We start from the raw sequence: 16,144 nt of genomic DNA on the forward strand, positions 1-16,144 counted from the left end.
ACCATCAAAACATTTTGAAGACTGACAACCAATGGTGAGAACATGTAGACACACATAGCATTGACATCTTGCTACAGAGTACCACAAAGTCCTTTTTTTTTCTTAAAATTGGTCATCTGGGGTCACTTGCTTTGAAACACGTTGAGCCAAGGAAAAAGATTAGAGAGGATAAATAATATTACAAAACAGACTTTAAAGGGAACCTGTCAGCAGGATTGTATGATGTAACCTACAGACAGTGTCAGGTCGGTGTTATACTGACTAAAATTATACCTTGATTGATGAAATCTGTCTTGTGGTTGTTTAATCTTTATTTTCAGTTTTGAGTTAATGATATGCTCATGCTTCGAGGCAGGGCTCTGGGTGGGTCTTCATGTGGTGCTCTGCTTAGCTATTCATGTGTATGGCTTCCAACAGGTCACTGATCCCTCAGTGACCTGTCCCCTACTTTACATAATGAATATTATAGACTAAGAACAAGAAGAATGCAGTCATAGAATCCAATAAAATCACTTTTATTAGTAATCAATATAAAATATACACGAAAAGAACCAGATAAACAATGTGTAATGAGGCTAGCAGATGACACCAAGATGCCAAAGGCAACATGAAGAAAATAGTCACCCAAGGTTTGGTAGCCCCAACGGTAGTCTAGATACAGCCCATAGGTATACAATAGCATACGAAGGCTAAGGGGTGATCTTATGTTAATGTATAAATATATGAGGGGACAGTACAAAGACCTTTCTGATGATCTTTTTAATCATAGACCGGTGACAGGGACAAGGGGGCATCCTCTATGTCTGGAGGAAAAAAGGTTTAAGCATAATAACAGACACGGATTCTTTACTGTAAGAGCAGTGAGACTATGGAACTCTCTGCAGTATGATGTTGTAATGAGTGATTCATTACTTAAATTTAAGAGGGGACTGGATGCCTTTCTGGAAAAGTATAATGTTACAGGGTATATACACTAGATTCCTTGATAAGGCGTTGATCCAGGGAACTAGTCTGATTGCCGTATGTAGGGTCGGGAAGGAATTTTTTTCCCCCTGGTGGAGCTTACTCTTACCACATGGGGTTTTTTTGCTTTCCCCTGGATCAACATGTTAGGGCATGTTAGGTTAGGCTATGGGTTGAACTAGATGGACTTAAAGTCTTCCTTCAACCTTAATAACTATGTAACTATGTAACTATACAACATGTCAGAAAATCAATGCACAACAGGTAAGGAGCAGCCACAACATCTATATCCTTATATCTCCCATAGCATTAGTATGGCTACAGACATGAAAAGGGCGGTATAATATGCATATCACCTGATGTAGAGGACCTGGACCAACGTAGGGGACACCGGACCACCCCGACGTGCGTTTCGGTAAGTGTACCTTCCTCAGGGGGGCATGGCGGTATGTGGGCACAACAAAGCTATTTATAGCGGACCCTTTGTTGAAAAAAGTGCTCAGCCGTGCAGCGCAGCTTCCGTCCGCCCAGAACATCCGATCAGCCGACAGCCGGAAGCACATGGGGCCCCACGTGATCTGGGAGTACGTGATCAGTAGCCGGAACTGGTCGGAGCGAAGCGGCGCATGCGCATTGAATGTACGGCGGCCATATTTGAAAGGGGCAAAGAAGAGGGCAGGAACACCAGCATAAGCATAGGCTAGTAATACGTGTTAAATAACAACGTGTATGTATAAAACAGCCTATACCAAAATAGAGGGACGCAAAATGCGACTGTCCCAGGTGGGATGCACGGGTACAATTTAAATGCACATGGCCACAGGTGCTTAAAAATGGATTATAAGCACAATACCACTGCGTACCAATATAGAACAACATATAACAATACGGGGATGTAAATATGAATTATCCCAGATGTGTATCTGTTAATAATTATTAACAGATACACATGACCAAGATATTTAAAGTGACCATTCAACATATAACGGGAAATCCCATAGACAACCTAGTGGTCCAAAGTAGTAGTATAATTATGGTCAGAAAAAATAGATAAACATGTGCAAGTCAAATACACAATGTATGGGACATGGTACAAACACCCAGTATTGGATACATATAGAGTAGATACATATATCAAATAAAAGAATATAAGCATTCCCACACGATTTTTAATCCACTTCTGGCTCCACATTTCTTCCTTCATGGTCTTTCCAGTTAAGTACAGGCGGCCAACATTCAATATACCAGTGTGTAAGAATACGGATCCTGAATAACAAAAAATTAAAAAATAATAGAAATTAAAATCAAATAAAAACACCATGATGCGGAAAGGCAAACATGAACAGCAGTGTGACGACTGCAGAAAAGGGGCATAACTTATATTCTCGTTTAAGCCCAAAGGATGCACTGTATTCAGCGACCAAATCCATCGTGTCTCTAATTGGCTGAGACGTTTAAACAGATTCCCACCGCGAATATTGACATTCAACCTGTCGATACCACGGACTCTAAGCAACGAGCGGTCGCTATGATGTAAGGCTAGGAAATGCCTTGGAATGGTTTTTAATAGGGATGTGTCATTCTAGGTAGCAGCTGCCTCAATCCCCAAAACATGCTCCCTAATCCTAACTTTTAATTGTCTAGTGGTCATCCCGACGTAAATCAATCCGCACGGGCAGGTGGCATAGTAGACTACATATCTGGAGGTGCACGTAATGCGCCTCCTGATAGTGTACTCCTTAGACCCACTGGAATTCAAAAATTTGCCACATCTGTCCATATTAGGACATGCGACACAACGGCCACATGGGGCCGAGCCTGCCGGGACTGGTATGTCATCCAAGAATGTTCTAGGTCCCTGTCCAGTATAATGACTCTTGGTTAGGAGGTCCCTTAGATTCTTTGCCCATCTGAACGTAAGGAGGGGTCTCTTGGGGAGGAATTTGCCAATGATGGGGTCGGTTTGAATATATTTCAATATATTACAATATTTGTATAGATGGACTCCACATCTGCTGAAACAAGTAGAGATTCACCCTCAAAGTGGAGGCCATCGGTATCCCTGAGATAAGATGGGAGAGCCGTCATGAGGGGCTGGAGGTGGAAATCTATCCATGAGTTCACATGCTCAAGGTAGTTTCCCCTCCCTGAAACTATAGGTCGACCGGGTGGTGACTTCAGGTCCTTGTGGATTTTTGGGAGGAGGTAGAAAGTGGCTAAAGTGGGGTCATTACTGAGAAGAGAGGAGGCAAGTTCCTTCGTAATAATATCACCTTCCAAGGCATCCTTAATAATGGACACTAGCTGACCCGAGTATGCACTCAACGGATTATATGTCAGCTTTTTGTAACAGATGGAATTATTAAGTTACCGGAATGCCTCCTTCTCATATAACCCCACTGGCCAAAGAACAACATTTCCTCCATTGTCAGCAGGTTTTACTACTATATCAGGGAGGTTTTTCAGATATTCAAGTCGTTCGCTCCTTCCTAGATAAATTATCCGACCGGGAAAATCTCGGAATTTGACACAGGTCCCGAGTCACCACCCGGACGAAAAGATCAATACAAGAACACATCGCCAGAGGGGGAAACTTGGTAGACCGAGAGCGAATAGAGGGAGGAATCTTACCCCCCTCGTGGATGTGTTCCACCGCCAACTCCTCCAATATCCTCAGTGTAGCTTGTTCTTTCTCTGTACAGCTCACAGCTCACAGCAGTGTGACGATGATAGATTGAATGAGAAATTGGCCTTGATGAAGGACTCCCTACTTAAACGTTCAAAGTTGTGGTGGAATCACATTTTTTTAGAAAAATATACAGTTAATAAGATGATTCCAAGGGGCCTACGTGTTCGTGTGATCCCGACATTCCCAATCAGTGACGATGTATTTATCAAAAAATGGGAAGAGGCGAGCAATTTGTGCTCTTTTACCCTGATGCAATTTTTGATTAACCTTAATACAGCGAATATTGAGGAGTTGGATAGGAAGATTGATGAACTACAGACTGCTGTTAAGGCCGAATGTCCTAAGGAGAAGTTACACCAGTTTGATGTAGAGTTGGAGAAATCATTAGACACCATGGCTAAAAAGATCCTAGAGAACCAGTTGTCTAAATACAACAGGGATCTTAAGGATTACCAGACAAATAGGGTTTATTTATGGAGAAAAGACAATTTGGTACAAGCCCCCTCCAATACATCTATATCCTCCATGAGTGGCCAGTCGGATATATCTGTTTCTTCAGGATCCACTCGTTTAAGAGATCATACATACCATCCCTATAGAAGACACTTTAGACATCAGACGGAGCCCGAGAATACAAACAAACGGGTAATTAATTTGAGTCACCATATACTTACCTCTGCTGATCTGTCTCTGCTTGGTAGGGGTCTCTCATTTTCACCCACGCCTGAGTTTGACAGATTCACTGTTGTGAAAGATTTAAATCTGTTTGCCAGATCATTGTTGTTGAGACGTCATTTCTTTGATAATGAGAGCAATTCACTTTTTCCTACAGAGAAAGAACAAGCTACACTGAGGATATTGGAGGAGTTGGTGGTGGAACACGTCCACGAGGGGGGTAAGATTCCTCCCTCTATTCGCTCTCGGTCTACCAAGTTTCCCCCTCTGGCGATGTGTTCTTGTATTGATCTTTTCGTCCGGGTGGTGACTCGGGACCTGTGTCAAATTCCGAGATTTTCCCGGTCAGATAATTTATCTAGGAAGGAGCATGAACGACTTGAATATCTTAAAAACCTCCCTGATATAGTAGTAAAACCTGCTGACAATGGAGGGAATGTTGTTCTTTGGCCAGTGGGGTTATATGAGAAGGAGGCATTCCGGTAACTTAATAATTCCATCTGTTACAAAAAGCTGACATATAATCCGTTGAGTGCATACTCGGGTCAGCTAGTGTCCATTATTAAGGATGCCTTGGAAAGTGATATTATTACGAAGGAACTTGCCTCCTCTCTTCTCATTAATGACCCACTATAGCCACTTTCTACCTCCTCCCAAAAATCCACAAGGACCTGAAGTCACCACCCGGTCGACCTATAGTTTCAGGGAGGGGAAACTACCTTGAGCATGTGAACTCGTGGATAGATTTCCACCTCCAGCCCCTCGTGACGGCTCTCCCATCTTATCTCAGGGATATCGGTGAGCTGCCCCGCCGGGTCGATGGCCTCCACTTTGAGGGTGAATCTCTACTAGTTTCAGCAGATGTGGAGTCCCTCTATACAAATATTAGACACAAGGATGGCATTGCTGCAGTGAAATTCTTCTTAGAAACATCAACATTGTCTATTGGACTTAGGGGACTCCTGCTGGAACTACTGAAGTTCACCCTCTCACACAATTTCTTTGTGTTTAAGGGGTCCTTCTACCTACAGCTCCAGGGGACAGCCATGGGTGCGGCCTTTGCACCGGCTTATGCCAATCTGTTCCTGGGGCTGTGGGAGAGGGAACTCTTCCTGTCGGACAGGCTGTCATCGATGGACCATATCCCTTTTTGGATGCGGTATATCGATGACATCCTTTTTGTCTGGCAGGGTGAGGCCGTCGACCTGGGGCAGTTCATCGGGTTTCTCAACAGCAATGATCTTAATATCAAACTCACATGTGTTTGGGATAGGTCCAAGATCAGTTTCCTTGATGTAATGGTCGGTAAGGATGAGACCGGGAATATACATACTGACATCTACGGTAAGGTTACATCCACCAATATGGTGTTACATGCCTCATCCTGCCACCCGTGGCACATGGTATCTTCTATACCTGTTGGGCAGTTCCTCCGTTTATGGAGGATTTGCTCAACAGAGTCTGATTTTGAGAAACGTGCTATGGAGTTAACAACACGGTTTATTGAACGGGGATATAGCAGATGTAATATCAAAAAAGCTTATCACAGGGCTAAATATTCCACTCGGAATCATCTGTTATATAAACCCCAGGGTGAGGGTAGAACCAATGGTGGTGATCAGCTTCGTTTTATTACAACATTCAATCTCCAGGCTGATAGAGTGAGATCCGCACTTACTAAAGCCTGGCCTATCCTTCAAACCGACTCCATCATTGGCAAATTCCTCCCCAAGAGACCCCTCCTTACGTTCAGATGGGCAAAGAATCTAAGGGACCTCCTAATCAAGAGTCTTTATACCGGACAGGGACTTAGAACATTCTTGGATGACATACCAGTCCCGGCAGGCTCGGCCCCATGTGGCCGTTGTGTCGCATGTCCTAATATGGACAGATGTGGCAAATTTTTGAATTCTAGTGGGTCTAAGGAGTACACTATCAGGAGGCGCATTACGTGCACCTCCAGATATGTAGTCTACTATGCCACCTGCCCGTGCGGATTGATTTACGTCGGGATGACCACTAGACAATTAAAAGTTAGGATTAGGGAGCATGTTTTGGGGATTGAGGTAGCTGCTACCCAGAATGACACATCCCTATTAAAAACCATTCCAAGGCATTTCCTAGCCTTACATCATAGCGACAGCTCGTTGCTTAGAGTCCGTGGCATCGACATGTTGAATGTCAATATTCGCGGTGGGAATCTGTTTAAACGTCTCAGCCAATTAGAGATGCGATGGATTTGGTCGCTGAATACAGTGCATCCATTGGGCTTAAACGAGAACATAAGTTATGCCCCTTTTCTGTAGTCACACTGCTGTTCATGTTTGCCTTTCCGCATCATGGTGTTTTTATTTGATTTTAATTTCTATTATTTTTTTATTTTTTGTTATTCAGGATCCGTATTCTTACACACTGGTATATTGAATGTTGGCAGCCTGTACATAACTGGCAAGACCATGAAGGAAGAAATGTGGAGCCACAAGTGGATTAAAAATCGTGTGGGAATGCTTATATTCTTTTATTTGATATATGTATCTACTCTATATGAATCCAATACTGGGTGTTTGTACCATGTCCCATACATTGTGTATTTGACTTGCACATGTTTATCTATTTTTTCTGACCATAATTATACTACTACTGTGGACCACTAGGTTGTCTATGGGATTTCCCGTTATATGTTGAATGGTCACTTTAAATATCCTGGTCATGTGTATCTGTTAATAATTATTATATATTCCATCTGGGATAATTCATATTTACATCCCCGTATTGTTATATGTTGTTCTATATTGGTACGCGGTGGTATTGTGCTTATAATCCATTTTTAAGCACCTGTGGCCATGTGCATTTAAATTGTACCCGTGCATCCCACCTGGGACAGTCGCATTTTGTGTCCCCCCCCTTTTGGTATAGGCTGTTTTATACATACATGTTGTTATTTAACACGTATTACTAGCCTATGCGTATGCTGGCATTCCTGCCCTCTTCTCTGCCCCTTTCAAATATGGCCGCCGTACATTCAACGCGCATCTGCGCATGCGCCGCTTCGCTCCGACCAGTTCCGGCTACTGATCACGTACTCCCGGATCACGTGGGGCCCCATGTGCTTCAGGCTGTCGGCTAATCGGATGTTCTGGGCGGACAGAAGCTGCGCTGCATGGCTGAGCGCTTTTTTCAAGAAAGGGTCCGCTATAAATAGCTTTGTTGTGCCCACATACCGCCATGCTCCCCTGAGGAAGGTACACTTACCGAAACACATGTTGGGGTGGTCCGGTGTCCCCTACGTTGGTCCAGGTCCTCTACATCAGGTGATATGCATATTATACCGCCCTTTTCATGTCTGTAGCCATACTAATGCTATGGGAGATATAAGGATATAGATGTTGTGGCTGCTCCTTACCTGTTGTGCATTGATTTTCTGACATGTTGTATGCTTTTGTATACCTATGGGCTGTATCTGGACTACCGTTGGGGCTACCAAACCTTGGGTGACTATTTTCTTCATGTTGCCTTTGGCATCTTGGTGTCATCTGCTAGCCTCCTTACACATTGTTTGTCTGGTTCTTTTCGTGTATATTTTATATTGATTACTAATAAAAGTGATTTTATTGGATTCTTTGACTGCATTCTCCTTGTTCTTAAGGCCCCGTCTCACATAGCGAGATCGCTAGCGAGATCGCTGCTGAGTCACTAGTTTTGTGACGCAACAGTGACCTCAGTAGCGATCTCGCTATGTGTGACACGTACCAGCGATCAGGCCCCTGCTGTGAGATCGCTGGTCGTGTCGGAATGGCCTGGACCTTTTTTTGGTCGTTGAGGTCCCGCTGACATCGCGGAATCGGTGTGTGTGACACCGATCCAGCGATGTCTTCACTGGTAACCAGGGTAAACAGCGGGTTACTAAGCGCAGGGCCGCGCTTAGTAACCCGATGTTTACCCTGGTTACCAACGTAAACGTAAAAAAAACAAACCGTACATACTCACCATCTGATGTCCGTCAGGTCCCTGGCCGTCTGCTTCCTGCTCTGACTGAGATCCGGCCGTACAGTGAGAGCAGAGCGCAGCAGTGACGTCACCGCTGCGCTCTGCTCTCACTGTACGGCGGCTCAGTCAGAGCAGGAAGCAGACGGCCAGGGACCTGAGGGACACCGAAAGGCGAGTATGTACGTTTTTTTTTTTTTGGTAACCAGGGTAAACATCGGGTTACTAAGCGCGGCCCTGCGCTTAGTAACCCGATGTTTACCCTGGTTACCCAGGTGCTGCAGGGGGACTTCGGCATCGTTGAAGACAGTTTCAACGATGCCGAAGTCGTTCCCCTGATCGTTGGTCGCTGGAGAGAGCTGTCTGTGTGACAGCTCCCCAGCGACCACACAGCGACTTACCAACGATCACGGCCAGGTCGTATCGCTGGTCGTGATCGTTGGTAAATCGCTATGTGAGACGGGGCCTTTAGTCTATTATGCGTTGTCAGCTATCCTTATTGTCCATGCATGGGTGGTGCATGTATTTGGATATATATTATTAATGATTTAGTGATGTATATGCACCACCAATGATGCATATTGGAATTCTTCTGTTTAATAATGAATATTATATATATCTTGGAAAACAAACCTGCAGGCAGGCGTCGGCAGTGGCCCCTGTGTTGCAGCATGATCGCATATGTAATGAATTATATACACATTTGTTTGCTGTAATCCTGAAGTTCGTAAAAAGAAATCCATTTGAAAATGGCACCTGCTGCACAGCGCAGTAGCAGCTATCGGTGATCCAATAGCTGTTACTGCGCAGGTGCCGTTGGCACCATCTTGCTAGAGAAAATAAAATTTCCTCCTTCAAGATGGCACTGCTGGCGTCTCCGCAGTAGCAGCTATCGCCCATTGTGCCATCTTGGAGGAGGATTTTTTTTTCTAGCAAGATGGCGCCATCAGCGCCTGCGCAGTAGGAGCTACTGCACAGGCACGGCCGGTGCCATTTTCAAATAGATTTATTTTTAGGACCTTTATGATTAAAGCAAACAAATATGTATATAATTCATTACATATGCGATCATGCTGCAGTGCAGGTGCCACCGCTGGTGCCCGCCTGCAGAAGTTTTTTTTTTCCCAAGATATACAGCTCTGTCAAAAACTAAGAGACCACTGCAAAATGTTCACTTCATCTGATTTTTCTCTTTATAGCTATATTTTTTTTAGTAAAATGTAAATTGTTCATTTGTTCTATAAACTTCTGACAACATGTATCCGAATTTATATGCAACAAATTTAGCGTTTTTTTTCTGACAAAGAAAAATGGTCAAAATTTAAAAAAAACAGTGCTCAAAAAATGCAAAGAAAACAAGTTCATAATCACTTAGAAACAACAATATTAATGTTTTAACTCAGGAAGAGTTCAGAAATCAATATTTTGTGGAATAACCATGATTTTTAATCACAGCTTTCATGCGTCTTGGCATGCTTTCCACCAGTCTTTCACACTGCTTCTGGCGCAAAAATTTAAGCAGTTCTTCTTTTTTTGATGGCTTGTGACTATCCATCATCCTCTTGATTACATTCCAGAGGTTTTCAGTGGGGTTAAGGTCTGGAGATTGGGCTGCCCATGTCAGGGTTTAGATGTGGTTTCTTAATTTTTGTCAGTGCTGTAAATAATATTCATTATGTAAACTAGGGGGCCCGTCACTGAGGGATCAGTGACCCTTCAGAAGCCATACACATGAACACATAATGACAGCATGAAGACCCCCCCACAGGCCACCCCAGAGCACGAGAATATCATTAACACACAGCTGAAAAAAAGACTAAACAACAACCACAAGACGGATTTAATCAACCAAGGTATCATTTTAATAAGTTCAACAATGCCGATCTGACACTGTCTGTAGGTTACAATCCTGCTCACAGTTTCCTTTAAAGAAACTCCTGCCTGTTAAATATTTCACTTTGGGGAAGCAGGCATTAAAATGGAAGCTATCACATGAAAAACTTGCAAATATAGAGTCAATCTGCAGGTTAATAGCATCCAGAACTTACACAATGATCACATTTGGTGCCCCGCTGCTAGAAGGAAATTAACTTTATTCCTCGCAGCTGCGTTTGGGTTTCAGTCATGACTGTGCATAGAGAAGTAGCTTACCTTGACCCCGTCACTGACTGATAGCCGGCCCTAAAGCTGATGGAGCTTTAAGTCAGTTTCAGGGGTGTGGTTACAGCCGCCATTCTCTAAGCACAAAGTGATGACTGAAACTGTGCCAGCACCACTCCCATAGATGAAACCCGAAGGCTGCTGGGAGAAATAAAGTTAATTTCCTCCTGGCATCCAGGCTCTAAGTCCATGTGGAGTGCCCCCAGACGCAGGGCCGTGGGGTACTCAGTACCGGACCTCTCAGTCTGGTTCCTGGGGTTGTCACGGTGGCTAGACCCGGTCCATGACCCTGCTAAGGGGCGTCCAAGGAAAGGTGTGATGAGGGTGCATGGTGCAGGTCACGATGAATAACGAGGACACAGGGTTGCAGTCTCTTTACCTCTTTACTGAAGGCTTCGGGATCCGCAATCCAGAGTACTGCTAACAGGGCTGGCTGAGACCGTCCGGTTCGAAGGCACATCCAGAGTTTCCTTTGCAGGTGGAAATCGGTGCCTACCTTCTAGCGCCTGTGTGTTGTAGTATCTCCCTGCTGAGCACCACGGGATAGTCCTCACAACTGTTGTGTCTGTTTCTGATGTTCTTTCTCACAACTCGTATCTATTCTGATGTTCTTCTCCGTCCCCCAGTTGATATGGATAGGACGCACCCGTATGACGGGTAGGCCTGGAGTTCTTCCGGGACCCTAGCATCGCCCCTCTCCCACAATTGCCCCCTATGTCTGCTTAGGTGATTTAGGTGAGACAGCCAACCTGTAATTAACTGTTCTGCCGCTGTTTGAAGTAATGCTTGGAGCCCAATACTTCCTCGGCGTTCCGGCCACCGGCTACGCGCCTCAGTAGGATGTTGCCACGATCTTACGGCACGACTCCTACTGGCTCCTACTCCTTTTTGCTGCGATCTCGTTTCTCACTGCTCCACAATAAACCTCGCTTCGTTTCCTTTCTTAGGATGCCACGGCAACGGGTGCAGGCACGGCTCCGTAACGTTCTGTTCTTTTCGCTAGGCCACTGTCAGGATCCCACCCCTGACAGAGACCCCCCTGAATCTTTCCCTGCAACACCCTCTGCCACAGGATGTTGCCTGGATCCAACCCAGTCAGCTTCTGACTAACTCCCTATCCAGCCCCCAGTTTTACCAGATTGTGAGGAGTGGCCTAATACATAGAACCCTTTGCTCCCCCTGGTGGCCAGAGTGTGAAGTGTAATGTGTGACTGCGATACCTGGTCAGGTGAACTCCTTAAGTGCCATCGGACGTACCATCACTCCACTTAGTGGCGGAGCATCAGTACTGCAACGACCAGGACTCTGGGGTACTGCACGTGCATTGAGCAGTTTCAGAAAGCTATTAACCTGCAGATTAACCCTAGAACGCATACCTCGGGCCTCGCAGGCCTGCCAGGTTACTTGTTTTCTATTTTCTGTAAATCTACTTTAGTTAGAATTTTGAAAATCTAGGTAATCCTCAGGTATATAGTTGTTAGTAATTTCCAGTTATTCATATATTTTTATGTTAGACATTTTGGTATAACAACCTTTTTTGGGGACTACCCCATATTCACGCACCTGGGGCCTTTTAGGCCTGTACTAGGTTTACATGTGATACTTTTGTTCACATGTGCAGGCAAATTACGGAGGCATTGATCCGATGTGGAATACGCTTTCTGGAACATCCAGAGCAAAGAGAAAAAAAAAGAAAGCGCTGCTATATTTGTCCAGCAAAGAAGGAAAGAAAATCGGAGCGTTTCTGTTCTACTTGTGGACAAAATGTATGCAAGGAACATTCAGCCGAAAAAAAGAACATGCGAGAATTGTCAGGGGAATATGTAAAGTTACAAATAAAAATTCCTGCACCAAGTTTGCTACAACCAAAAAATGTTTTCATACAAAAATTGCATATAGAATGCCTATATTTGGCGTGCCCGTTTGCTTACTTTTTTGTTGTTTTATGCACATAATTATGTTTTGAAATATACACATCTTAGGCTGTTTTCCCAGTAGCGCTGGGGTTCGCCAGAAGGGGATCCATAATGGATCTGACCTCCTGGTAACTCCAGCTAAGGCTGCCGGAATGGCGGGATTCCGCCAGCCTTAGCTGGGGTCACCAGGAGGTCAGATCTATTACGGATCCCCTCCTGGCGGACCCCAGCGCTAGTTGGAATGCATCCTTACCTTGCAATTGTAAAATACATTTTGAAAAGTATTTTTATTTGAGTTATTCCGTGTTATTTACACACAGGCCTAAAAGGCCCCAGGTGCGTGAATGTGTAGATTTCTATGGGTATGCGTTCTAGGGTTAACCCCATATTTTTAGGTTAATAGCATTTTTTTCATGTGACAGTTTCCTTTTAAATACTGAACAAAATGGCTTACAACTAAAGGGGATACTCTCAGCAAATATAAAGATCTGATAAAGAATGTTAGCAAAAACACCCAAATCACAATAATAATCTTTATTAGTACAATCAAAAAACTCATCCAGTGGATAAAAACAGGAGTGTGGAACAAGGGACCTCACTACCCCAAGGGCAAACTATGCAGGTCATGCAAATTGAAAAATCTAAAAAATCTGAGGTAAAAGAGACATACAAATATATTGACATAAATAAATATAAATCTCTATAATGCTAACTGTTCTCACATGCCTAAATGTAGGAGAAATATTGAGAAATCATCCTATAAGAACCAGTAATGGAATAAATAAATACATGGAAATGATGTCCCAAAACAGTAGGCAAAAAGTGCAAAAACTTCTCAAAACGACAAGGAAATATATGCCAATAAGAAGTTGGATCAACCTGCGGGGGTGATGAACAAATCGCAATGCACGTTTCGTGTCAACTTCTTGGGTCAATAAATACACAGCATACACATATTAAAACACTGCTTTAAACCCATTTAAAGTTTGAAACGTATAACATTTTTTAATATCCTCTTTAAAAACCAACTAGATGTTTCCAGCCAGCTAACGCTCGGCACACTCATTGCTATCTAATTAACGCTGCTGGTGATTAAACAAAAGTAAATAATGACAACATTCAATAGCACTTACACAGGTGGTAAATTAACTTAAAATGAAGTTAATAACAATAGTGTGGTGATGTGTTGGGGGTGGGATTATGTGTGGTAATGGGGTGGGGGGCGGGATTATGTGTGGTAATGGGGTGGGGGGCGGGATTGTGTGTGGTAATGGGGTGGGGGGCGGGATTGTGTGTGGTAATGGGGTGGGGGGCGGGATTGTGTGGTAATGAGGTGGGGGGGCGGGATTGTGTGGTAATGGGGTGGGGGGCGGGATTATGTGTGGTAATGGGGTGGGGGGCGGGATTATGTGTAGTAATGGGGTGGGGGGGCGGGATTGTGTGGTAATGGGGTGGGGGCGGGATTATGTGTGGTAATGGGGTGGGGGCAGGATTATGTGTGGTAATGTGGTGGGGGGCAGGATTATGTGTGGTAATGTGGTGGGGGGCAGGATTATGTGTGGTGATGGGGCGGGATTATGGGTGGTAATGGGGTGGGGGTGGGATTATGTGTGGTAATGTGGTGGGGGGCGGGATTATGTGTGGTGATGTGGTGGGGCGGGATTATCTGTGGTAATGTGGTGGGGGGCGGGATTATGTGTATTAATGTGGTGGGTGGTGGGATTATGTGTGGTAATGTGGGGGGGCGGGAATATGTGTGGTAATGTGGTGGGGGGCAGGTTTATGTGTGGTAGTGTGGGGGTGCGGGATTATCTGTGGTAATGTGGTGGGGGCGGGATTATGTGTGGTAGTGTGGGGGGGCGGGATTATCTAGTAATGTGGTGGGGGCGAGATTATGTGTGGTAATGTGGTGGGGGGCGGGATTATGTGAGGTAATGTGGTGGGGGTGGGATTGTGTGGTAATGTGGTGGGGGGCGGGATTATGTGTGGTAATGTGGTGGGGGGGCGGGATTATGTGTAGTAATATGGTGGGGGGGGCGGGATTATGTGTAGTAATATGGTGGGGTGGCAGGATTATGTGTGGTGATGTGGTGGGGGCGGGATTGTGTGGTGGGGGCGGGATTATGTGTGGGCGGGATTTGTAGGGGGCAGGATCGTGTGTGGTGATGTGGTGCGGATTGTGTGTGGTAATGTGGGGGGCAGGATTATGTGTGATAATGTGGTGGGGGGGCGGGATTATCTGTGGTAATGTGGTGGGGGCGGGATTATGTGTGGTATTGTGGTGGGGGCAGGATTGTGTGTGATAATGGGGTGGGGGGCAGGATTACGTGTGGTGTGCAGGGGGCGGAATTAGCGAGTAATCACGATGCCTCTTACGTATATAGATGAAGACATTAATGTAAATGTGCACATGCCTAATAATTACCTACCTTTCTTTTAGAATGCTAATAAGAATTCAACAAGAAATCAATAAAAAAGAAGACAAAAAAGGATTTTTCCCATTGCGGTATGATTTTACTTCTTTTTGGGTTCTTGCAAAAGTCTAGTTATTTTTCTGAAAGTTAAGAAAAAACCCAGCTTCTGTAAAATACAATTTGCTAATTCTTAACAATTATAACATTTTTCATAAGAATATCATTGAATATATAATTTCTATACAATTATTATACCCTGTAATTATAGTTCCTTTTCTATTCCAACTTCAATTTGGAGCAGTGACTGTTTTGTGTCATCAAAAACTGCATGCCATGTTTGACAAAATGACAATTGATTATCAATTTGTAAGAAATTTGCAACCTCCACTGTGTCTGCACTTCTGATTTTGCAAAATGGTCTTTGAAATAAAAAATGGCAATATTACATTAAATGACAAACTTTCAATGCTGATGATATACTAAAATATGCCATATTTTGAAATTCATATTTTTTTATAATAAAATCCAGTTAGAATAAATATAGTCATGTTTAAAGCTGCATTGACAAACACTGGCTTTTTCTCAGCATATTTTCCATACCAAACTACAGGTAAATTACATGAATTACCACTTACATTCTGTTATTTCACAGCATAATTTTACATTGAAGTTTTTAAGTGTTTGAGTACAGTTAAATGGGTTGTCTGGTCCAAATCGATAAGTCTGCCACCACTCATTGTAACCAACCAAAGTAAAAAAAAATGGGATATCAGGGTAGATTCTTCTCTGCGTTGCTTGAAAAGTTAGAAGTCCAGATGGGTAAACCAATGAAAAGGTGTCTTTATTTAATGCGTGTCAGAGCACCAGTGAGCCTTCATCAAGATACCACACAGAATGTACATTCTGTGTAGTATCCTGATGAAGGAGCCCTGGTGCTTCGAAACGCTTTGAATAAAGCCACCTTTATGTTGGATTACCCATCTGGACTTCTAATTTTTCAAGCAGCGCAGAGAAGAATCTACCCTGATATCCCATTTTTTAGAATTTGGTTGGTCACGAGGAGACCGGTGGATCTGCAGCAGCTTACATTTCTATGAGCCTGTGTAAGGGCTGGATCTGGTGAGTAAATTTGAATAGAATTTATCTCCTTATACCCAGATAAGACCCTATTGCACTTTTATTTTCTTCCAGCCGTTTACTGATCACTCTTTGTGCCGGCACACTTATGAATCCCCTCAGTGAATGCACTTTGTGCTCTGGAGATTTGCCAGTTTTCTGACCTGGGCCCAGAGAAGTGTAAATGTGTTACGCATACTCCCAGCCATTGAGTACAGCCTCACTTT

General features: G+C 44.0%; 1 protein-coding gene across 1 annotated transcript in view; it reads left to right on the forward strand.

The window, feature by feature from the left end:
* LCP2 (lymphocyte cytosolic protein 2) overlaps positions 1-16,144 on the forward strand; it is a 1,300,494-nt gene that overhangs the window by 196,949 nt on the left and 1,087,401 nt on the right. Inside the window, exon 4 of the mRNA XM_077265986.1 lies at positions 14,828-14,893. Coding sequence (XP_077122101.1) covers positions 14,828-14,893 — 66 coding nt within the window. The remainder of the gene's footprint in view (positions 1-14,827; positions 14,894-16,144) is intronic.

The sequence above is a fragment of the Ranitomeya variabilis genome, chromosome 5 (genome assembly GCF_051348905.1).
Source record: "Ranitomeya variabilis isolate aRanVar5 chromosome 5, aRanVar5.hap1, whole genome shotgun sequence".
NCBI lineage: Eukaryota > Metazoa > Chordata > Amphibia > Anura > Dendrobatidae > Ranitomeya > Ranitomeya variabilis.